The sequence below is a fragment of the Amblyomma americanum genome, chromosome 8, assembly GCF_052857255.1.
Source record: "Amblyomma americanum isolate KBUSLIRL-KWMA chromosome 8, ASM5285725v1, whole genome shotgun sequence".
NCBI lineage: Eukaryota > Metazoa > Arthropoda > Arachnida > Ixodida > Ixodidae > Amblyomma > Amblyomma americanum.
In genome coordinates, this window is record NC_135504.1 from 34,928,831 (window position 1) to 34,954,556 (window position 25,726).

Below are 25,726 nucleotides of genomic sequence, written 5' to 3' on the forward strand. Positions count from 1 at the left end.
TATTGCCTATAGACTGTTCTCTAGGGTTTATCTATAGCGAGCCTATAGACTTTATAGACAGAAGTCTATGGACAGTCATAGACTGTCTAGAGAAATTTTTTTAAGGGTCGTCAATCCTTTCCAGACAAGGACTGAGGATGAGGTTGCTTAGCCGGGCCTTTAAATATTTTGATCGATGACTGTTAGTCACTTTTTAGGATTTATACACATCGTCGTTTCTAGTCACCTTGTCGCACGTATTACCTTGCGCTAAGAACCATGCACATACTTAACCGTGCACATACTGAACCATGAACCATGCACATTGTTTTAGGCTTCGTTACCCTCCCTTGCTTTTAACGCGATAGCGTTAAGGAGCTCTTGTCGCAGAAAATACGGCGTCGGCGTCGTCGTTGACGGTGAGAGAAAAATCCCGAGAGAGCAACCTAGGAGGCAGGCGGGCCACATAGGTCATGCGACGTTCTGGCGTCGCACAACCTGCCCACCGCATTTTGAGCTAACTGCGCACCTTGGCAGGTGGTGGTTAAATTAATTACTGGGCAGGCACGAAAGCTTGCTCTTTCAAGAAACCGGGTCGCACAACCGGGCCTCGGGGTCGCACAAGCCCAACCGCTGGAGCGCTTGCCATCGCAGGGCAGAGTTGCATCGCTTAACCGCTGCACCACTGCGCCAGTAGTGGTATGAGGACTCCCAGGGAACTATAAATGTTGAGTAGAGAATGACATGCTGCATGTATGGGCTAGCCAATTAAGCTATCGCGTCATCACCTTAAGGCGGAGCTTGTTAGAAGAATTTTTAGATGTCCTTCACTGTTTACGTTATTCACTCAGTTGACCAGTCACCATATGTTTGGCCCTCTTTGGCCCGAGATTTCCTAGAGGCAAAAAAAAACGCCTTATCATTGTCTTGAAACTTTTATATCCTTAATGCTTCCCTCATAAAACCGTAAAGAAGCTTAGTAAGCCACACAAGCCCTGAATAAATAATTGTTTCAGTATGACATAAAAGAGAAACTATAGTACTGGCAAATGACCTTCAATGTCTTCATTTCTTGTTAATATTACTGACAATGAAGTGTTTGCATTGTCGTTGTGACTCCCTTTGTAATAATTATTTTTTGCTTTGTACAACCTACCCCCCCCCCCCCCCCCACTGTAATGCCACTGTGGCGCTGTGGGTAAGTAAATAAATAAATAAAGGAGGCCCTCAGCTAATTATTCTGACCTGCTGCCATGACGTCGCTGACAACCGCCTTTGACAGGGCACGTCCCTCAGCAGCACGCTAGCGGGTGCAAGGTTACGACCGCCACTGCATTACAGGAGGGGGACGCCGTTCCTTGGTGAGCCTTCTTGGGCGTCTGCCGCATCCTTGTTAAACTGTCTTCGACTTTAGGTCTCCACAAGAACCCTCTCCTTCCTCAATGTTAGGATGGCTGCTTATTATTCTTCCATTCGTAGTAGCAACGATGCCGAACAGCTGTAACCATCTGCAGCTGTCTATGTGCACACCTTTTTGAGCGCACCTGCATGCGTGCATTATTTGTGCGCTCATAGATCGATGACGTAATGAAGAGTGTGTAGGCACTGCAGATGAGCAGTCTGGAGCCAAGGCGCCTGGCTAGCGCAACACTACTTTAAAGGTAAACAGTCGGAATGAAGACCTCCAGCTCCGGGAAGTGCTCGGCAAATGATTCTATTGGCAGGGACACTTTCTTTTATGCTTTGCATATTGCAATCACTCAGTTCAGCCCTTGGGCGCGGCCGGGCAGCCACCATTGACCTTTAGCGCAACCACGTAACATGACGTCACGACAGCCGGAGGAAAAGTTCAACATAGCGATGAGAGGTCTCCCGGCCATGCTGAACAAGATCCCTGATATAAAATTCAGCATGTACGCGGACGACATAAACATGTGGATGAATAACGAAAGCGACGCGGAAATTGAGTGGAGTCTGCAAAGGGCAGCAGACGTAGTGGTGAAGTACGCGGCCGAATGAGGCCTGGCGTGCTCACCGCAGAAGTCGGAGCTCTTCGTGTACAATAGCGACAGCAGGAACAAGAGAGACGTAGAAATTAAAGTGATGGTGGGAGGCCTGGAGGTGTCCAGGGTCGTGGAAATGAGGATCCTAGGCATGTTTATCAACAAGAAAGGCAACAACACCAATACCATAAAGAAATTAGCCACATATGCAGACCAAGTGGTAGGCATATTCAGGAGGGTAGCGGTAAAAGGGCGAGGGCTAAAAGAAAGGAATCTCCTGAGAATGTCGCAGGCGTACGCAATAAGTCGGATCTGCTACGCGACGCCGTACCTAAACATGAACAAGGCAGAAATAGAGAAGGTAGACAGAATATTGAGGAAATGCGCCAAGCGAGCTCTGGGACTCCCGACATCTACGTCGACGGAGCGGCTTGAAAAAATGGGGGTACACAACAGATGGGTTGAGCTGGCAGAGGGAGTGAGAATATCCCAATTAGAACGGCTCGGCCAGTCTGAAACGGGCAGGACAATACTCGAATGGGTAGGAATCCGGCCAGAAAGTAGCACGCACAAGATGGTAAACATCCCGGCAGTAATCAGGGCCAAGATATGCGTCCCACCTATGCCGCGGAACATGCACCCCGTGTATAACAAGGAAAGGCGAGAACATAGGGCTAAGGCCTACGAGAGGAAGCTGAAGGAGCGACCGGCAGACCAGGTGGCGTACGTAGACGCGGCGTGCGGACAGCACGGGGCGGCTGTATCCGCTGTGGTCGACGGGGCAGGAGTACCAACGGTAGCGGCTTCGAGCCGCACAAGAGATGCCAATGCGGCGGAAGAGTTGGCGATAGCGCTCGCTTGCGTCGGTACCAAGGCCACGATGATTTTAAGTGACAGCAAAACTGCAGTAAGAAACTTCGCGAAAGGAAGAATCTCGGAAGAGGCCAAACACGTCCTCGAGGCGAGGCCGATAGAACGTAACATAGAGATAATATGGATCCCAGCGCATGAGTCTATTGCAGGAAATGAGGCTGCACACGAGCTTGTCCGAGCTCTCTATCACCGGGCGGCCGCAGAGCAGCCCTCTCGCATAGACATGAAAGATGGCCTAATTTCATACCACGAGATCACGGAACATTATAAGCTGAGCAGGAGGGTCTATCCGCCGCCCGACCGTTCCCTCGCAACAGAGGAGGCAATTGCGTGGAGAAGATTGCAAGGGGGGAATCATATACGCCCCTTCTGGGTATACATCACAATCTCCAAAGAGGAGAAAGACCAATATTGTATAACGTGCGGGGAGAGGGGCACTCTCGACCATGTCATATGGGAATGTGCTGGAAGCCCGGGCGCCGAGCAAAAGATAGAAGGTAGAGAAGCCTGGGAGACCTTGCTGCGGAGCGAGGACCCCGCTAAGCAGCGACAAGCCATCCGCCTGGCGGCTGAGGCCGTGAAGCGACAATGTGTCTTCACCAGACCTTAGTTTGCGAGGCTCCTAAGTAGGGCTCCCTTAGGCCTGCGTGCCGGGGGGCCCAAAAAGGAGTTTCATTTCGGTGGAAATAAACGTTTTGATGATGATGAAAAGCTGGGCCCCAACTCGCGCGGTCGCGCGCGGCCGCAGCCACCACCTGACTCCCGCTCCTCCCGCTAGGGGCGCTGCGCTATGATTGACGTCACGGCATATGTATAAAAGAGCTGCGCTCCTTCGTCGGGACAGTCTTATACCCCTGTCACACGGGCATTTCGAGGGCCCTCGAACCGATAGTCTATCGACTCAAAGGCGATCGAGCGCTGCTACACGGGCAGTTTCAATGGCGATCGAGTCAATAGCCTATCGATTCAACGGAGCAGCACTGAACTCCATCGAGATATGCAACGCATTCTTGGCTTAACCAAGCTAAGCCTGGCCATTTTTTTTTCTTTGGCCGCCGCGGTGGCTGAGTGGTTATGGCGCTCGGCTGCTGGCCCGAAAGAGGCGGGTTCGATCCCGGCCGCGGTGGTCGAATTTCGATGGAGGCGAAATTCTAGAGGCCCGTGTACTGTGCGATTTCAGTGCATGTTAAAGAACCACAGGTGGTCGAAATAATTCCGCAGTCGTTCACTACAGCGTCCCTCATAGCCTGAGTCGCTTTGGGACGTTAAACCCTCATAAACGAAACCAAACCAATCTTTCTTTTCTTTCTTTTTATAGTCCCACAATAATTTTTGTCTTCTTTATTTGAAGGATTGTCCGCTCGTGCCTATTCATTATTGTGTTGAGACACTGCGATCCGGCGGAGACGGCCGTACACTCGTCACGAAAGACGCCAGCTGGCATGGGTTTCTGTTACCTGCATGCAACTTTGTGAGTTGAGCAGGTGCAGTTTCGCGTGTCTATACTTCGTCCACTCATGGAAATCTGTGCTCTGAGTGGCTATATAGGGGCTGGCTCGGAGCTCGACAAACGTGCTCCCAGATATGCCCAATCATCCGCAGCGTTCGCTGTTAAGTTTCAAAGAAAAACCTCCTTTGCTAAGCTCAACACGATCAATTATTTGTCAACAAGGTATTCTCACGGCGAAGCCCGGTTCCTAGTGGGTGATAGGACTGGCGTTACGTAGATAATTCACCTGCGATTGTAGGATTACTACACGCTGTCTCCCTGCAAGAGGCGGAGGAAATGCATTTGTATGTGAGACTTCTCAAGTTCAAACTTATTTTCCTTGACTTCTTTTAATAACATTTGATGTGCCCTTGGATACATAAAAATAATTGCTTGACGGGTACTGTTTCTAGATTTAGCTACATCTTTGATGTGTCTGTCTATAACATTTTCTGTTTGTAGAGAATAAACAAGACTACAGCATTCCTATCGTGCGCAACATTTAACGCAGTTAATTTATGAGTGGAGAGGGAGGGACTTTGCCAGGGGTTACATGCAGTGTTGTAGGCGTTACCGAAAAAAGTAACTAAATACGTAACTCGTTACGTTAAAAAATAACGAACGCGTTAACGCCCTACGTTACCTACAAAAAAAGGTAACCCGTTATCGTTACCGTTACCGAAGAAAAGTATCGCACATTACTTTGCCGTTACTTCATGGCCATAAATTTTAAGTTTTCGTCACCTTAAGAACATACGATAACAATTTTATAAAGCTCACATTTCACATATAACATCTAGCCCAAACAAGGATTTTACGCCATATCCTGATTTAACGAGAATACTTTGCACAAAGGTGCAGGAGCTTAGCAATGTTATAGTGGCCTTAAGTTGCCTGTAGATTTACATGTTTTGGATTCTGTGTGCCACATCATGAAGCCATCTTCTGATAGCGGCATTAAACACAAAATGACACTCCTTCATCAGTTCTAACTTCACAAAGAAATCATAGCTGAACTGTGAACAAATTTAGAGTAATTCTGAATAATGTGATGTTCCAAAATGCTCGGCATGCTTTCACTCTGTAGAAAGTTGTGTGTGTGAGTGGTTTGGGAAGGGGAGGTAGGTGAAGACAAGTGTGTGAATGCGTGTTCGTGCAGGTGTTTCGTGTTTTACGGCCATTCTGTCTTTTTTTAGTTGGGTGCGTTGTCAAGGGCAGCTGTTTTCTGGCATGCATGCGAACCCCAAAAAGGGTTGTCGGGAGCACCTGTACATTTTGTTTACATCACTTTAGGTTCTCTGTGCTTTTTTTCTAAAAAATGGCCGGAGTGGGTCACAACTGGAACAAAAAGTAGCTAGTAACGTGACACCTCACGTTACCGAAAAATGTTAACGTAAGTACGTTACCCGTTACAGTTCCGAATTAGTAACGAGTACGTTACTAAGTTACCGAAAAAGTAACGCGTTACCGGTAACGCCGTTACTTGTAACGCGTTACCGCACTGGTTACATGAAACCTTTTAAGCTTAAGACGCTAAAATCACCAAGAGATTGTATATTGTGGGGACCTGCCCTGCAGCCCCCTGAGTTTGCTTTCCCGCGAAGCACCGTGCAGCGGCGGTCTCACCTCGAGGCTGAGCGCATTCCCTGGTGAGTTACATTAACTGGCAAGAGAGGGCGCCAGCATCGCTGCGCGGAGACTGCCAAAGCCCGCGCGCGGGAGAGGGGGCAGGGGGGCTTCGGCATATCCTATACATCTTCGTGGGCTGAGCGTAGTATTTACCGCATAAACCTAGTCCGGCAAAATATCGTATAGGGGCCATTAATAATAGCACACGTCTTTTTTCCAGTATTTTCCGATAGGCATTATTCAAACATAGTGCACCAACCATTCTACTGAAAGCGAAAGAACCTGAAGTGGACACAGAAAAACCAGAAGGGGGTGACTAGAAACGAAATAGACTTCATATTCGCGGCTTGTCCTGGCACCTTCGAGGGCTTCGAGATGCTAGGCAAGGTAATATTCCGCAACCTTAGGATGGCGAGGTGTAGCATCATTTTATACTTCAAAAGAAAACAGGACAAACTAACTAGAAAAAACAGCGAATTGCATTAAGAGGAAATATAGAGAATTTCAAGGCCTCGTTGAGGTATTCGGTCTTAAAGTCAACCTCCATGAGGCGAACTTTCACTGTGATGTCCTCGCGGAAAAAAATGTAGCGTAACGAATTTGTCGCACTATCCTTCATGCAAGGCGGTAGCGAACGCAGCCGTCACATACCGCCAACAGGGAAGTTGGTTGTTGGGGAAAGTATACGGCGCATTATCGGTCTCACACCTTGGCGGACACCTGAACAGCGCCGTAAGGGAATGGATAAATGAGGGAGTGAAAGAAGAAAGGAAGAGAGGGGTGCCGTAGTGGAGTGCTCCGGAATAATTTCGACCACCTGGGGATATTTAACGTGCTCTGACATTGCACAGCACATCGGTGACTTTGCGCTTCGTCTCCATCGAAATGCGGCCGCCGCGGTCGGGCTCGAGTCCGGATACTCCGGATCAGTAGCCGAGCGCTCTAACCACTGAGCCACCGCGGCGGGTAGTCATGGGTCTAGTTATTGTTTTTGGCGCCTATGTGTACCATGAGAATCGGCGTCTGCAACTAACGGTCGTCAAGCAGCTGCATCGCTGCATCAAAACAATTCACGCTGTAGCATTCACAAGGACAGGAGAATGCATGGCGTGGACATGCCGAACACTCAGACAATGCATCCCAAATAGATGCCAAGGTTGCTTCACTTAACGTCAGCGACTGTGTCTTTCCATTGTCTATGAATGCCGGCAGAATTTTTTTTATTGTTATTACGATTATTTGGTTTCGCTTCCCGTCCAATAGAAATTCCATCTGCTTTCGCAAGAACGGATGTCGTTGGACGACAGTAATGATAAATAGAGCTCTGTACGAGCATGAAAAAGTTGCTGGCATATAGGATTCGACACCATTCGCTCCGCACTCCTACTGGTGCTGCAGTTTTAAACTCTTTTGAAAGCAAACGGTGTAACAGAGCGGTACAGCCCAAAAGGTCCTTTAAAAAGCAATATGAGGCTCCTCGTCATCTTCTTGATAGCCTTCTTTATCGCTGCTGTACCTGCATCAGCATTCATAAAAATCATACAGAAGGTAAGTTTCTTAATACTTACTGTGACCGCTGTTATAGGTAGTTCTTGTGAAGCGTAAAAGGCTTTCTTATATACGAGTCAATCGGCAATCAAACGATCCCAACGAACTTAACACATCTGTAATTCATAACGCCGGGTTCCTTTCCCATCTGTCCCTTTGAATGCGCCACAACTTGCACACATGGCATGATAAGGATGAACGTACTTCAACAAGACGCTGTTGTCTAGCGTTAAGCAGGCAAGGATATAGGGTGCCGTATACTTTATCTGTAGGTATTTAGGCATATGCTGCAACCAGAACACGCGCCTATATACATGAGCACTAACTTTAAACCTGAGACACATTTACATGCCAGCTAGCCCTGCTAACTACGCCATGTGAAGTAACTGTCACGACAGCAGTACACCGCATTCTGGCCTCAGTTGGATCCTTCAGACGTTCCGAGGTTTAAAGCTCGGGGTTAATAGGCGCCTTCAGGATGTCACCTATAGCTATCAGCACGTCTCATTGTAATATGGTATATATCGCATGGCAGGCTAGTCTCCGTGCATCCAGCACGCTCTGAATCTCCTGAGTAACAATGGTGGGGCAATCTGAGTTCTTTCTAGCAACAAGCTAAATGCACGTCGTGTACTCAGACCTCTATGAAGCCGTCCATAAAGGGACACTCTGCTGCCTGAGAGGAGTATAAAAAAACGAAATCAGGCCATAGCTAAGGATTGTGTCATGCTGCTTTAAAAGATCAGGTCTGGCTAAGTAGTCGGGCAAGAGTTGTACTACACTTTGTGAGAGGGACTTTGCGCAATCCATAGCATGCGTTTCATTTCTGCTGGAAGAAACTCGAAACGCTTCTTTTCTTTCTCTTCGAGCTAGTCACCGTTTTTTGAACGGTCCAGCTATGCTTTACTCATGATCTCTTGTAACGCTTTCAGAAAGGCAGACTGCCACTACGCTGCCAGAGGCGCTGCGATCTGCAGCGCTGTAGCAGGCAAAAGCGGTTGCTGGTATCTGTGATAGATATGACTAGCATCCTTTTATTGATAATATATTTATATCCCCCTAGTCGTCTTAACTGTAGTTTTAATAAACACTATCTGCCTAGTCCACTGTCTCACTTATTACTGCAAGTACAAGCCGCCTATACTCTATATATGACTATACATACTGTGTCACAAACAACCACAGAAGGCGAGACTACTATATGGAAAATAAGCTTTAAATTGTTCTGTCGTGTTTCTCAGCGGCACAGCCGGGTGCTCGTTTATTTGGGCGGAGAGCCTTTAACTGCGGCAGGAAAAGTGATCAGTCAATTAAAGTCAATAGATTGCCTCTTTAACGCCATATTGCCGGAATACATGAACAGTTTTTCGATCATATCAGCTGAGAAACTCCAATTCAATGATGTGTACTCCTGTGACTATATCGTAGAGTTCGCAGACTCTGCGTCATCTACAAGCAGCCAACAGAAAATTCGTTTCTCTTCTTCCATGTAATCGTGGCATGTACGTCGTTTTGCAATGCAGCTGGCCTATGAGCCTTGACGTGGTAGTTTGGCAGTATAAATGCAGTGGCTGTGGTAGAGTTGTTAATTTAATTGCATCGCTCCGAGAAACGGCAAGAATTCTGGGAGTTTTCATGACCCGCCGCGGTGGCTCAGTGGTTAGAGCGCTCGACTACTGATTCGGAGTTCCCGGGCTCGAACCCGACCGCGGCGGTTGCGTTCTTATGGAGGAAAAACGCTAAGGCGCCCGTGCGCTGTGCGATGTCAGTGCACGTTAAAGAACCCCCTCAGGTGGTCGAAATTATTCCGGAGCCCTCCACTACGGGCAGCTCTTCCTTTCTTCTTTAACTCCCTCCTTTATCCCTTCCCATACGGCGCGGTTCAGGTGTCCGCCGATATGTGAGACAGATACTGCGCTATTTCCTTTCCCCGAAAACCAATTATCAATTATCAATTTTCATGGCTTGAGGGGCGAACTTTAAAATGGTTGTCTGTGAAAGGTGGGTTTATGAGAGCAATCTTCGCGTAACAAGCCGGAGATTGACTGCGCTCCACGGCACGCCTGATTTTCGAGGGCGAGCGTATTGTCCGAAGCACGTATTCCCCTTTCTTGTTCACGAGCAGGAGATGGAAAATGTAAGCCGTACAGGTTTGTGTGTGCCGCACTTCTTGTGTTCTTTTATTTGCACTCCTCACTTATCTCTCAAGAACTTGACTGAAAAGCTTATTCATTGCTGAAATGTCGTCATACAGAACTGACCAGGACTAATGTACCGCTGTGAAAAAAAAGTTGGGGGGTGGTTTAGCTCTGGTTAACCTGGAGTGACGCGATAGCTACCGCTGGCCGAGTGGTACTTGGTCACGTGACCAAACACGTGACGAACCACGTGATCAGCCACGGCACCGCGCCGCCGGCAGCTGCTCCGCACCACGTGACCAACCACGTGACAGCGTTGCGGCGCAGCCACAGGGTGACGAGCCGCCACGCTTAAGGCTACAAATGTTACCGTAATATAGCTATCGCTAGAAAAAAAGACATTGTATATTTGCAGCCAGTTTCAAGACATTTAAATACCCCCCTGTCCTGTAACTCGCGCAAACGCTGAATTGGGCTGAGAGGCTTTTACTGTGATGTAAGGAAACTGGAGGCCTAAACGATTCACTGACAGAGAAAGGTGCCTATCTCAGCGTCAAAACCATGAACGGCCAGTTGCTGGCCCAGCTGGCGAATTCTATTCCATAAATCGCCGTCTTGGAAGCAAAAAGACAATTGCCCGTTTCCTGTAGTGCGTCGATAGTTCTGGGGAGCTCTCTCTCTCTCTCTCAAAGTTTTCGCCGGAGCGGGCATAAAGGTAAAACTGAGAGATGGGAAAAAATTGCAATATCCCTACTGAAAGTTTCCTTAAGGCGAGTCGCACAATGCATATATTTCCATATTGATTATATGGAGTCCGTAAGGAGTGTATTGAGTCGGTATGGAATTTTTTGAAGCCGCGTATGAATACTTACGGATTCCATGGGACGTCATTCACATTATATGAAATTTACAAGGAAATTGTACGAAAAGTTTTTGGACTCTATACAGGCAACGTCGGGATGTCCATATATTTTTTCATATCGTATGGACATGGGCTCCATATTCCAATAATTGCATACGAGCGACTCGTATGGAAACTTTCAGTAGGGTTGAGAGGGCTTTACCTGCAAAATCCTCTGATACAGATGTCATTGAAATCAAAACTAAACTGTGCACTACTGAAGTGTATACGTCATAGCCTGGAAGTGTCTGCTCTGACATTCGTAGCCTCCAGCGTGTGCTCCCTGGTGCTCTCGATAGGAGTTCCTCCAGAAAAAAAAAATCAGGCGAAGATGTGGCTGATGCCACTTTGCGTTTCAGGCGAAAGCAGAGTGTTTGAAGCGACTGCCGTACCGGAATCTCGTTTTATTACACGATGTCATCCCTGCTTTCTTCCATCGTAAACAGGAGCTTGGCGAGGGTAGGAGTCGACGCAAAGGCGGTGGTGGCGGTGGCGGCGCCCACGAGCCAGAAGACTTCCAGGGCGTCTTCACACGGTCCATGCGAAAGCTGCAGCGCCAGGTGTTGAGGCGACACAACTACTACAGGCGCAGGCACGGTTGTCAGCTTCTGCGAGAAGACGAGGATGTAAGTGCGCCGGATTTATGAGCCGCTTGAGATAAACCTGGATGACTTTGTCTCCTGTTTGGCTGTGCGCCAAACCCTGCAGCCAATCCCCCACCATGGGCATGTGTCATCGCTTGTGAGGCAACAAAAACAGCAAGCTCCCAGCGCGGCAAACTGCAGTTGAGGTTACGTGTGCTTGTGAACGCGAATTCTTTTATAGTTTTATAGAAGCAATTCTAGAAGCATTCTCTAATTTCTCTAGAAGCAAAGAAGCAATGTGGAACCTGCTTTTTTTGCTATACCCTTTTCGACGCTTTATGATCATCAATCTATATCATCAGTCTAATTCTATTCTCGTCCGTTCACGGACGTCACTGTTTTGGGATTCGGTTTTACCCATCTTAGGCACAGAAGGCCACGTAACAACTACTGGAATCTCCATACTTTTGAGCCTAAAAGCTACAGACTTGAGTGGCCGCCTTTAAACGCACTTCTTTTTGCTCCGCCGCGGTGGCTCAGTGGTTAGGGCGCTCGACTACTGATCCGGAGTCCCCGGGTTCGAACCCGACCGCGACGGCTGCGTTTTTATGGAGGAAAAACGCTATGGCGCCCGTGTGCTGTGCGATGTCAGTGCACGTTAAAGATCCTCAGGTGGTCGAAATTATTCCGGAGCCCTCCACTACGGCACCTCTTCTTCCTTTCTTCTTTCACTCCCTCCTTTATCCCTTCCCTTACGGCGCGGTTCAGGTGTCCAACGATATATGAGACAGATACTGGGCCATTTCCTTTCCCCCCAAAATCAATTATTATTATTATTATTCCTTCTTTCTTTCTTTCTTCTTTTCTGTATTTCTTTCTTTCTCTCTTTCTTTCTTTTCTTTCCTTATTTGTTTCTTCCTTTCTTCCTTTCTTTCTTTCTTGCTGTTTGTACCTTGCTAGCGTTATCTTAATAAAACTCTTTCCTGTTTTTATTTTCCTCTTTCCATCTTCTGCATTACGCTTTTTTTCTTTTTACCCTATTCTTTTCCGAAATTCTCTTCAGATCCGTCATTTTCTGTCGAAGCCCATGGACACAACGAGCTTGTCTTTTTTTCCTTTCTCTTCGTTCCGTCTTTTAATGCCTCTTCGCAGCGCGTGAGGCATTGTGCATTGTAAAGGCCCGCTTCTTTTCTCTTCTTCTCTCTATCGGCGCTTTACCGGAATGAAACCTTTGCGGGCATAGGGTGGGCGCAGCTGGCAAAGGACAGGGTTAATTGAGGAGACATGGGAGTGGCCTTTACAATGGGCATGGTCACGCTGGTGATGATGATGATGGCATATCGGTACGGCTCGAGCCTTCTGAGTGAAGCTCCGTCTATATTCGTGACCAGCAAACATAATTCGTAAGTTACAAGAAAAGTAGTCCGTTGGTAAATCTTTAGCTCTTACCTAAACGAGAAGCTAATCACAAGGCGAAATGGCGAGTTCAAGAATTCTCATGACTCCGCCTTGTTTCATACAGTCAGCGATTAAAAACCTTATTTCGTTTAATGTCGTAACATGTAAGCGAAGTTAAACAGGACTCCACAGACCGTGGCCCACTGTTCCTAATTGCTATTTATTTTTTTTTAAGCTTTATCGGATTTAGACGCACATTTCAGTCAATTCCATATCTCACCAATACTTTCGATTCTGGGAGGTTGTGAGTGCTTGCTGACCAACATCGGGGAACAAAAATCCCAGAAGAGCCTCTTGCAGTCGTGTGCATTCTAAATTTCTGTCGCTCCTCGCGTCTGAAGTGTACGGGCTGGTTTCGGTACCGTCTGGCACTGAGCTACACTGAGCTGCTCCGCCCATTTGCAGCATCTCCGCATGATCCATTAGGTGACATTTGCAGCTGTATCTCCTAGTGCTCATTCCTGGGTTTAACAGTGTGTAGTAGCATCTGCACGCACGACGTGCAGGCGAGAGAGAGGGGTGCAGAGGAGGCAGAGAGCATGCGCAGCCGAGGAGGAGGGTATTCTCGTACTGAATAGAGAACAAGGTTAGGGCGAATCGGAGGGAATATACGATGGCACTACTCCTCGTGTTAAACTGCAACACACTCTCGCGCCGTGTATTGTCCATCGTCGTCTTCATCAACTAATACTACTATTTAACTAATATCCTCGCCAGACGTGCCAGACCACGAGCCATTTCCAGGCTAAACTTATGCTTTCGCGCGTATGCTCGGTTTAACTATGTTAAAAACTTAGCGCTTTTTTTTCATTCATTAGCATTTAAACCCCCACTCTCGGAAATTTCGTCTGTGTGAAGCTTCATCGCTGGAAGTGGCATTAAAAATGCCTTAGCATCTCATACTTGTAGCCTGCATAGGGATTCGAACCCGCGGCGGCGCGAGCAGATAACCTTGGCTTGCCGCTGCTTCAGACCACTCGACCTTTCGCCCCGCTTAGCCTCTCGCAATTTGCATTGTATATCGTAGTGTTGTTCATCAGCTGTAATTCATGCGCGAATCAGTCCAAACGCAAGTTCACGAGGGCACTTGCATGCGCAAAAAAAATGAAAACTGGCTTTTCGGGCATGGAAATGGCGCAGTATCTGTCTCACATATTGGCGGACACCTGAACCGCGGCGAAAGGGAAGAGATAAAGGAGGGAGTGAAAGGAGAAAGGAAGAAAGAGGTGTCGTAGTGGAGGGCTCCGGAATAATTTCGACCGCCTGGGGATCTAACGTGCACTGACATCACACAGCACACGGGCGCCTATGCATTCGCCTCCAGCGAAACGCACCCTCCGCGGTCTGGTTCAAACCTGGGTACTCCGGATCAGTAGCCGAGTGCGCTAACCACTGAGCCACCGCGGCAGGCAATGTGAGACAGTTACTGCGTCATTTACTTTATTCAAAAACCATTTTTTTTCTTTTGTTGCCTCCAATGCCTTGAAGATGTATTGAGTAAATGATCGTGGTTTTAACGATATATGAGCCGCCGCCATGGCTAAATGGTTAAGGCGTTCGTCTGCTGACCCTAAAGATGCGGGTCCGATCCTGGCCGCGGCAGTTGTATTTCTATAGAGGCGAAGTTCTAGAGGTCCGTGTACTGTACGACGTCAGTGCACGTTAAACAACCCCGAGTGGTCGAAAGTTCTGGAGACTTTCACCAAGGCGTCCCTCATAGCCTGAGTCGCTTCGGAACGTAAAACCTCCATAAACCAGAAAACATCGAACGCTCCACTGACGTAATCCGCTTTTAGCAACGAATTTTCTTCCCTCGTGAAAACTGTGCGATGGTTACAGATGAACCGTTATGCTCAAGCCTGGGCACTGGAGCTGGCCAAGAAGGGCAGAATGCAGCACAGGACTAGGCCGAAGTACGGAGAGAACCTGTTCATGTCTTGGAGCAGTGACATGAACAAGCCAATTCACGGTAAGCCGAAGCTGCTCATATGCCTCGTAGCGTTTTTCTCTCTGTCGAGTTCCTTCAAGCTCATCGAAAGACTGGCGAGAAGTGCACTATAAAGCGGCTAATCTCTTGCCTAAATTTCTTTGGACAGTTCAAAGTCTATCGACAGTCATGAGACTGTCTATTGACATTTTTCTAAGCCTATAAAGAACAGACGTGTGCAATTACGTTTTTGACGCTTTTTCATTTAAACTGTTTCGGTTGTTTTGTTTTCGCTGTTTACTTTGAACTGTTATCACTATTTTCTTTCAATAACTTTACCGAAAGGTATCATAAGTATCAATAATTGAAAAGCCAGCGATCTGCCGGCCCGAAGGACGCGGTTTCGATCCCGGCCGTGGCGGTCGAATTTCGATGAAGGCGAAATTCCAGAGGCCCGTGTACTGTGCGATGTCAGTGAACGTAAAAGAACCCCGGGTGGTCGAAATTTCCGGAGCCCTTCACTACGGCGTCCCTCATAGCCTGAGTCGCTTTGGGACGTTAAACCCCCATAAACCATAAACCAAAAGTCAGCGATGACACCTAGTCACGTGACCTCTTTGATAGTTTGTAACGCAGCAGCAAAGCCTGCAGTGATGTCACACCATTGCGGGCACCCCTGAGGACCTGTGACGAAGGGTGTGATGTAGAGTGCACGTGGCACCGTGAGTGACATAAATCAACATTCGTTCGCATGGTCCATAGTGATGTCCTGGGCTCATATTTAAAATTCAGTTCCTCTAGGGATTGATCCCTGGATGCGCTCAGCTATTGGCTCAAGCAGCGGAGCATGTTGGGACGCCGAGCTACAAGGCAAAGCGTTCGGAAACAGCCGTCATGATACGCATGCGCATGCGCAACTGTGACGAGCCGCAGCGAGTCACGTTATTCGATAGTTTCGAGGCGAGCGAGCGCTGTCGGCTCAACGCGCACAGCTGCGGCCAGGCGTGGCGAGTCACGTGGCATGACGTCAGAGCCAAGCCTCCGCTCCTCCTGGTTTGAAGGTCAAATTTCATGGCCAAATGACCTTCAGCCTTGTACGGGAGAAGTAGAGCTTTCGCTCTAAAATCAAAATGTCGCTAAGAATTAATGGCCACCAAAAACTCTTCAATGGGTAGCGAACGGACGTTTCCAGGCAGATAATTTCAGAATTCAATGACCTGAAGAAAGAAGCTGTGTTTGAACGTTTATGTGCGGCATAAGAAAGTGGTAAGCTTCAGGCTATGGGAACTTCTAGTAATGGAAGGTTTAGTAAAGTTCAAATAATGGTTCAGTGAACGAAGGCGCTGAGAATGAACCAGTGTGTAGAAAAACTTCAAAAATTCTAAGCGGTGGCAGCTCGGAGCAGTGCACCGCCATGCTGACGATCAACCTCAGCCGTTCTCGGGCAGTAAAACAACGTTAATCTCTCTCTCTCTTCCCACCGTATAGCAAGTTTCCACGGAGCGGTGGACAGCGCAGCTCCATGTCCACAATACACGACAGGGTATATCACTTTGGCTCAAGCAAAATGCGACGCTCATCTGAATTCAACGCCGCACAAAGGCTTCGCAGCCACTTACACCGGATACAGCTCCAATGATTTCCTCAAGGCCATCATATTCATTTGTTGCAAACCATCTGTGCAAAACAATACAGATTTTCCATCAAAAAGACACAAAAAGTCCTTTAAACTACGCCGTAAGCATACAAATGGCTTTATGACTACTTGTAATGAAACCACAAGCATTTCCATTAATGACGCCACTTGTTCAGTCACCGCCCACCAATGCCTCGATGGTTGGCGGGGCCGCTGCGACCCTGTTCACGTTAAAGGTTCCTCTGTGGCGCCGGAACTAAGCCTTGCAAGCCACTTGCCCCCACTTTAATGGACAGCCAGAAACGGTTTCTGTGTCTCCGATACAGGGCCTCCGACGAAAAAGAGCTGCACAAACTATCATGGCAAACGTCCTCTGGGGCTAGGACGAATTGATAGGCTTCTCTTGGATCAATGATCATGTAAACGTTAATTGTTCCATCATAAACGCGCTAAAACACACCAAGATTCGGAGGAGATGAAGATACGAGCGTCTCAGCCGCCTCAACCTTTCGCTGTTCTCACGCAGGAAAACAAGCCGTAGACTCCTGGTACAACGAGATCAAGGACTACGACTACGGCCGACCTGGCTTCAGCTCCAAGACGGGCCACTTCACGCAGGTTGTGTGGAAGAAGAGCAAGTACCTCGGCACTGGAGTCGCTCGGGGCCGGAAAGGCGCTGTGTTCATCGTGTCTGTCTACGACCCGAGGGGAAACTTCATGGGCCGATTTCCGCAGAATGTTCCCAGGCCTATGGACGGCGGCGGCCAGCAGCAGCAAGAGCTGGCTTAAACGACTGCGCATCAACTTGTACGAAAAAAATTCTTGTCCTGACTTCATGCCAGCTGACGCGCACTACTGCATGCTCCTCGACAGGTGTGGAGCTTTGCTTGCTGAGCGAAACAAATAAATCCGCTCGGTGCACGACAGTTTTACCGTCACCGTTTGCAACCGAAGAGGTGAGCTCGCTGCGTGGTTCCCGGGTATCGGAACATTGTGATCGCAGCGCTGAGAACGTGGTTGTGACGCGTTCACGACGCGGTCTTGACGTGGTCTGTACGATGTCTCCCTTCTAAAAACGGTCTGTAGACTTTTTATAGATGCTATAGCATCTTTTAGCCTTTTGCCTATACCGTCTATAGGCCAACTATAAACTAAAGTATATGATCGCCTTAATTGTACTATGTCTATAGACGGCCTATAGACGATCTATAGGCTAAGCTCTATAACCACCTTACTTTCCTTTCGTCTATATAGGGTCTGTAGACCATAGACGAAAGTCTATAAGAGCCTTAATTTCATTTTGTCTCTAAGCTATCTATAGATTAAAGTCTATAACTGTGTAAATTTCCTTTCGTTCATCTATTCACTATTTATAGGCTACAATTTATAACCGTCTTAATTTCCTTTCATCTATAGACAGTCTAGAGACTATAGATGGTCTATCGTCTATAGACCAGTCTATACCAGCTACAGTTTTTTGCTGACAATCTATACACTGCATTTCGACTAATTGTGGATGTTGTGATGACAGCGCGAAAGGAACAAGGACGAGAGAGGCACAAGAACACAACAGGCTATGAACAAACTAGCCCCAACCAAAGTACTTCTTTCGAATAAGTCCAGAAGAATACCTTTTTTTTTTGCCCTTCATTCTGATGGGAACTGCATCGGGTGACTGCAACTATGACTAGAGTCCTCCACCTCCTTCGCTATTTCGGGAAATAAAAAAAATATTTCGTGGGGACGATGCAGCGCGCTCCTGCATGTTGTTTTTAGAAACCTTGACAAGCTCCTTTTCGTTATAACGTCACGTATATTGTGATTACATTATAATAGTTTTAATGCTAACGAGTAAAGCCAGGAAAGGCAGCCATTCAAGAAATAAGGCTGCCTACATCAAACTGTACTACATCAAACGAACACACTGTCCCTTAGAGCAATCGTTAGAGACAATTCCTTTCCATCCGTTACTGTCCAACGCGCTTAATTAAGAAGCATTTCATCAGTGATTCAACATTTCTATTTAAAACGTCCTGTAAATAAAGGGGAAAAGACGGGTGTGAGACTTCAAGGATGTGCCCATCTCTTAGAAACACTGTTAGGAGAGTCCCGAAGAGCATCGTTTGCTACGCGATTAAGATCTGTCATTTATACCTTTGCAGTTTGCCTTCACGTGAAAAAGTGCGGCGGCGCAACAATCACAGCCCCGCCGTGGTAGCTCAGTGGTTAGGGCGCTCGACTACTGATCCGGAGTTCCCGGGTTTCAACCCGACCGCGGCGGCTGCGTTTTTATGGAGGAAAAACGCTAAGGCGCCCGTGTGCTGTGCGATGTCGGTGAACGGTAAAGATCCCCAGGTGGTCGAAATTATCCTGGAGCCCTCCACTACGGCACCTCTTTCTTCCTTTCTTCTTTCACTCCCTCCTTTATCCATTCCCTTACGGCACGGTTCAGGTGTCCAACGATATATGAGACAGATACTGCGCCATTTCCTTCCCCCCAAAATCAATTATTATTAATCATTATTATTCAAGAATCACAAAGCCAGTTTTTTTTTCGTTCTTCCCCATACACCTGCTGCTTCGGAGGCAATGACACGCTGATGTCGTCCGTACCAGTTTTTCAAACACGAACACACATAAAAAAGACATTAATTATTAATTATTACTTTTTAATTATTGTTTGAAAAGTGTGCCACTTACTATTCCATGGGAAATGAGGCGCGTATGCACAAAGCAATAAGGTTTCGGTTTCGTGTTCGCGAAAACAAAAAGGTTTTAAAAACGCGAGTGGAGAATTAAAGCTTATAAACAAATTGCCCTCCGTGGTCTTGGATACCACATCAAGCTACACACGGCTAGAGTGCCAGCGGTGAGGATACGACCGTGAAATGAGTTTCTGTTTCACGTTTTACAAATTTTACCGCGAGACGGCGGAAAATGGTTCGGGCTGCAAACAGCTCTGGGCACGGATGTGTCGGTGTTGTCGGCGTGTTCTCTCGTAGATTACGTTTTAATCAAATTCCAACTTCATCGTGTACTTACGGTAAGTCTACACGATTATTTTTTATTCATCCAAATCACTCTAAGCAGAGCTGTGTGTGCAGAAAAGATTTTATGCGCAGCGAGAAAGTTCCTATCCTCCTTTGTGAGCGGAGTTAAAAGCAGCGGTAGCCGTCGGGCTATCGACTGATGCCGCTGTCTGTGCCGCTATCTTTCCTAACGCGCGGAAAGGCAGTCGGTGTGAAGCCCGTGATAGTAAGGTGCTCCTCGCGAGCTGTCTGCTGTCGTTTTCGTGTTGCAAGGTAGATGCGTGGCCACAAATATAAGTTAGCCCGTGAATGACGGCCGAAATGGAACAGGCTTTAGATAGCGCCATGTGAGCTCGATTTACTTGGCAGCTCCGGAAACGCGCACTCACGTTCAGAGGTGGATTACATATATTTTTTATCTTTCTGTTATCGCCTGTCCGGACCATAAAGTGCTGTTCGTTGAGAGGTGTGCATGGCTTGTTACGTGTAGACGCTCGCTCGGTGCGCGTCGGGGACTGCGACGTTTCACCGAGGATGCTTTGTAACGCTCCAGACTGGAGCACGGGACGTGTGTCAAAGTTCTAGTCAAGCGGCGCTGGAGGAATGTTTATGGTGTGATGGATGAATGAAAGCTCTGGATAGCTTCGAATTAAACAAAATTGTAAGTATATTGATCGTCATGTCATTTGTGAAGACCGTGGGGTGACCTTTTTCAACGGTTGTCGACTGTCTGCCTATAGAAAGTCTATAGAGAATGATATACTGAAGGTTTAATAGACAGATTTAGAGACAAAAGTCTGTAGCATTGCCAGGCCATATATCTGTGAAATGTCTATAGATAGTCTATAGACCTATGTCTGCTGTACAAGTAGTCTTTTGTCTACATACTGTCTATAGACAGAAATGTACAGGAAGTGTATGGCCATAAGTCTATAGATCGTCTATAGCATGTATATAGACCTGTGTCAATTAGACTTTCAGTAGGCATTTCTCTATAGACTCTACAGAGAGAAGTCTATAGGAATTGTATAGCCATAAGTCTATAGATCGTCTATAGACTGTCTGTACACCTGCATCTGTTAGACTTTCAGTAGACATTTGTTCATAGATAAATGTCTACTAAAAGTGTATGGCCTTAAATATATAGACTGTCTATAGACTAGTCCATAGGATTTTTCTATAAAAAAGTCTATATACAGTTTGTTGATTGTCTAAAGAAAGTTTTGTAAGGGTAGTACCATGCCTGTCGCCTTCGCTGTTTAGTTGGATGCAACGTAAGTCTGGAGTGAAGCTCCGCTCGCAATCGGGACCGCCGCACAGAATTCTTGAACGACAAAAAAGTAGCTCGTTGTTACAACTTTTCTTGTTAACTGACAAGAAGCTAATTACAAGAAGAAAAAATTGTGAGCTCTAGAGTTCATGATACGTGTCTTGTTTAACAAACTCAAACATTTAAAAAGCTATTTTCGTTTACTGTTGCTATTGGCTAGCGTAGTAATACAGGACGGCTCGGATCGTGACCCAGTATTAGCAAGGGCTGATTTTTTTTTTGAAGTTCTCCTACTATAGAACGTTACCGTGCAGAATACTCGCCTTGCTTCTTCACCGACTGCCATAAAGAACGTAACGGCCTGAACTTCCTCACGTTGCTACTTCAGTTGCATAGCCGTTGTGAATGAGCCGAACTCTTTCTTCAAGGCGGCCTTGCAGTGAAAGATGACTCCCATTGCGTAGTACGGCAGAATAATCAACGACGTCATGCTTGCAATGTTATCGTCTCTGCATTCTTGCTGGGCCGTTTACAACCTACAAGATTAGGCTGGTGATACTAAAGGCGGCCCCGAATCGCCGCCCACTTGTGACACCACGTAACACCCAAGCATGTGGGGACGGGAAAGGCGCTTTTATTACTCAGCGCATTGCCCCGCCGCGGTGGCTCAGTGGTTAGGGCGCTCGACTACTGATCCGGAGCTCCCGGGTTCGAACCCGACCGCGGCGGCTGCGTTTTTATGGAGGAAAAACGCTAAGGCGCCCGTGTGCTGTGCGATGTCAGTGCACGTTAAAGATCCCCAGGTGGTCGAAATTATTCCGGAGCCCTCCACTACGGCACCTCCTTCTTCCTTTCTTCTTTCACTCCCTCCTTTAGCGCTTCCCTTACGGCGCGGTTCAGGTGTCCAACGATATATGAGACAGATACTGCGCCATCTCCTTTCCCCCGAAACCAATTATTATTATTACTCAGCGCATTCGTATTTATGGCAACACGTCTTCGGCTGTGACATGTGCAGTGGTTACCTTTTTCACGTGTGCGCTTCGTGCGTTCTGCCGTAGTAACCGCGGTGAGTCACGACAGAATTCAGTAGCCTCCAGAGTAGGTATTAAGTCGACATTACAAACCTAACTCCTCCCGCCTATGTCTAAGAGAGGTGCTGGCACCTGCCTACAAGGTGCGCATTGAGCTGCTAATTCGCTGTTTTTTTTTTGCCCAGAAAAATCGAAAACAGTGACCAGTGCCATTAATACGTAAGGGAGTCTGTAGCATACTTTTCGAGGGCGTTTGCTTCGTGCCACACTTCGACGCTGTATGTCAAGACGAGCATCTTTTTCCATACCCTTGTCTGCTGAAGAGTTTAACAGAGTCCTCGAATCTGGCAGTCTTGATGCCATAAGAGGATTCTCGCACAGCTTCTGCCCTCCCGGTTCGATCACGTTCCTACGTGGCACTCGCGGCAATACAGGACGTACTACGTCTGCCGCTATAGACGAGTGTGGCGCTGGTGAACACTCTCAATGTTCGGTTGCACTACACATAAATACACCTGAAAGCAGGAGATTGGACAGCCGTCGCCGTGGCTCAGTTGGTAGGAAAGCGGACGCAAACTTCGGAGGTCGTGGGTTCGGATCCAACCGGCGGCGGGGGGTTGTTTTTATTCTGCTCTTAATAACCTCCCATTGATGATAACCACAAATTAAAAAAAATCCCCTATGCTCCTTGGTTTCGGCGACTGTTGACATCCATCGTGTGCAACTATAGACACAGGTACAGCGGACCAGTCAATTTTAGCCAACGACATAAAACAGGTACTGCAACAATACCAATACCAACAAGTGTACGGCACAAAGGCTGCGGACATTGGTTCTCTCACGACGCCCCTATTTCTAAATAAAGCTTCAAATAAAGCTTCATTTTCTTCACTGCTTCAGCATGTGCGCCCCAAAGAAATTCCCTGGTGTCGAACCCTAGATCCGCTCACTCTGCATAGTTGATGCAGGGTCTTGGTGAAGGGCACGTTTTCTGACAATCTCTGTTACCGTTCTTTCACGGATGCTTCATATAGAATGAAAAAAAAAGTTTACGTTGAAATAAAAGCCGCGATGCTGTCATTCCCAGAAAAACAAGAGGAGGAGGAGGAGGAGGAACAACTTTATTTACGTCATGGCCTAATGGCACCATGACCTAATGGCGCCGTGACGGGGGCCCAGGCGGCAACTCAGCGGAGGATCTGAGGCCTTTGTCGCTCAAGAGCCGCCGAGACCTGCTGGACGGCCCAGGTTTGCACGTCACGGTCAGAGCATTCCGCCGCAGCCGCGAGTCGCGGCGGAATCGTTATGCTTTTAGAAGCCTCGTCTGGAAATTTTGTGCAGTCCCATAGGATGTGCGTCAGAGTTGCCCTCTCAGAAAAACAAGAAAAAATATTGAACACGAGCTCTGGTAAGCACAGCCAATATGGGCGGAACAGTCTGTAACAAAGACTGCAGTATATCATTCCGCTGCGATCCCTTGTACAAGCGGTTCTTCGTATTCCCTTTGTTTCTCTTGTAATGGCACAAGCGCGGGAGATCACTTTAGCTGTTGGCTTTGTTGACCTCATTCTGTGTGAACAATGCCTCTGAACGCGGACTGTCTGCATGCGAAGGACACTTTATTTTCAACTCGTTGGTTGCCTCTTCGGTAGTATTGCAGTTTTCAAGTACATAGGGCTAATATTTCGGGCTACTATGCTGTAAAATAAAGTCTACTGGTCTAACTGCCCTTATGATTGTCTACCAAGCCGCTTATAGCGTATACTATAGAAAGTTTCCATACGACGAGTTCCATAATTCCGTATGTTTCCGTAAGAAATTTATGGAGTCAGTATGGAGAATATGGAGTCGGTATTGACTAATTGCAAATATCTATGGAAGCTTGCGGACTCCATACGACGGCATGTACATTGTATGGCAACGTACCGAAATTATGTGGAATACTAATGGACTCCGTAATAGGGTTTTTCATATATTTTCTCATACCTTATGAAAAGTAGGCTTGCTAAAGACAATTGCCATTAATCAGATGATATCTTTCATATCTCGGCTAGAGTACAAAGGCACGAAAGAAACCCAACAGGAAAGCAAACTAGCCGTAGTGGAAAAGTGCAACCAATTAGTAAACAATTATAACGCTACTAATAAAGTGGAATCAGTCTCAAGTGTACAGATTTGCGGAAACATGCAGTGTAGTTTAACAGCGCGTGGCTGGTCTCGGTTGAATGTTGCAAGCAGCAACTCCCTCTAGTTAAATCTATTCCACTTTACGGAGTCCCCCTATATTCAGTGCGCTATCGTCGTTCACGCTTACATTTGTTGGGAGGTTCATGCCTGACCTGACAGCTGTTTTTTTTCTTCTTAATTAACTAGGCGGGTAGAGCGACTGGCCGCGGAGACAAAGGTCCTTATTTCGAGTCCCTAATTAGGAAGAATTGGCCCAGTCGTGCCAGCCCAAGACACAACAGTTCTTAGAAGCTACGCTTTGCTCTGCCGCGACAGCTCGCCACAGCTTCTAGATGTCGCGGCGGAGCATCGGCTCTGGCGACGCCCCGACGTTTCACGGTTTGGTCACCAGGCGAGAAATGAGGCGCTGCCGTCCTGGACCAAAGTGGGGGCTCGTTTCGAAGTAAAGTTCATACTTTAGCTGAATAATGCGGAGTGCCCACTACGCTCGCAAGCCTGCTTGGAGAAGACGGCACGGTTAAGCCTGAATTTAATAGTCTGTTCCGGGAATCGCCCTCGCGGCGTGTGATTGGCTTTAAAGTGTTTGACGCTTAGAGAGCCTGTCAGCGTGGCCTGTATGGAGATGTGCAGAAACGGCATCCGATGTGGGGACCGAACCACGAAACATTCGACTGGCTGATCAACGGGGAACGTTACGTTAGGTCGCATACCACTTGAACAAAGCGCGAAAAAAAAATGTGTTTGCTCTTGCTCCTTGGTTGCGGCATTTCAGGAAATTTCTTCATGCAGAGCAGGCTTGTGGGCAAGGTAGGGCACCTGTAAGATACCAGTTTCATGTCCTTAAATACCTGTCCAAGACTCAGATGACAGAAGCCAGCAGTCACCGAAGCCAAGGAGCATAGGTGATGCTTTTTAAATTTTTTTTTTCAATTTGTCGTGTTGATTAGTTGGAAATTAAGTGTTATTAATTTATGGCTTGGAGATGATTGATAAGACAGCAGAAGAAGAAATAACCACATGCCGCCGGTAGGATCCGAACCCCCCTGACTTCCGAATTTCGCGTCCGGTGCTCTGCCATCTGAGCTACGACGTCTTTCCAATGTTCTGCTTTCGGGGGTATTTGTATATAATGTCACCGAACCTGGATGGATGGATGGATGGATGGATGGATGGATGGATGGATGGATGGATTGATGGATGGATGGATGGATGGATGGATGGATGGATGGATGGATGGATGGATGGATGGATGGATGGATGGATGGATGGATGGATGGATGGACGGATGGACGGATGGACGGATGGACGGATGGATGGATGGATGGATGGATGGATTGATGGATGGATGGATGGATGGATGGATGGGCGGGTGGATGGATGGGTGGGTGGATGGATGGATGGGTGGGTGGGTGGGTGGGTGGATGGGTGGGTGGGTGGATGGATGGATGGATGGATGGATGGATGGATGGATGGATGGAAGGTAGCAGAATCCCTTCTGAAACAGGGCAGTGGTTGTTGCCACTATGCTCAGTTTTTTCCTTTATTTTTGTTTACTCTGCTGTAAGTTGTTAAAACAATTCGCCATTTCCTTTAAAAAATGTCTTCCTACACTTCAAAAATTATGTCACCTCTCTGCTTTTGTACCACCAATCCTCCAATCGCTTTTTGCTAATTTCCACCGCAGATTTATTTACATGACTATTGTTATCTCTAAACCCTAAGGGCTCAGGAAGAGTGACTGTGCCTGCATCGACATCGGGATGGATACCATCGCATTTTAGGATGAGGTGTTGTATTGTTTCTTCAGATTTACCACACACAACACATGTGTCATCTTCTTCGTTAAATTTTTTTCTGTAGCTACGCGTTCTAAGACACCCTGACCTAGCTTCAAAGAGTAGGGCACTGCCTCTTGAGTTATCATAAAACCTTTTCTTCCTGATCTGCCTTTTCCAGCAGCGATATAGTTCTACACTGTGCTTCTTTTCCATTGAATCTATCAAATTTTTACCTTCGACGTTTTTAACCTGTCGGTTAATGC

The 25,726-nt window shown here is 47.3% G+C and overlaps 1 protein-coding gene across 1 annotated transcript; it reads left to right on the top strand.

The window, feature by feature from the left end:
• Positions 1-7,287: 7,287 nt before the first annotated feature.
• Positions 7,288-17,118, top strand: LOC144101319 (Golgi-associated plant pathogenesis-related protein 1-like). Its single transcript, XM_077634421.1, has 4 exons — positions 7,288-7,521; positions 11,007-11,186; positions 14,442-14,571; positions 16,692-17,118. The coding sequence occupies exons 1-4, from the start codon at positions 7,441-7,443 to the stop codon at positions 16,952-16,954; spliced, it is 654 nt and encodes a 217-aa protein (XP_077490547.1). The 5' UTR covers positions 7,288-7,440; the 3' UTR covers positions 16,955-17,118.
• The last annotated feature ends 8,608 nt before the right edge of the window (positions 17,119-25,726 follow it).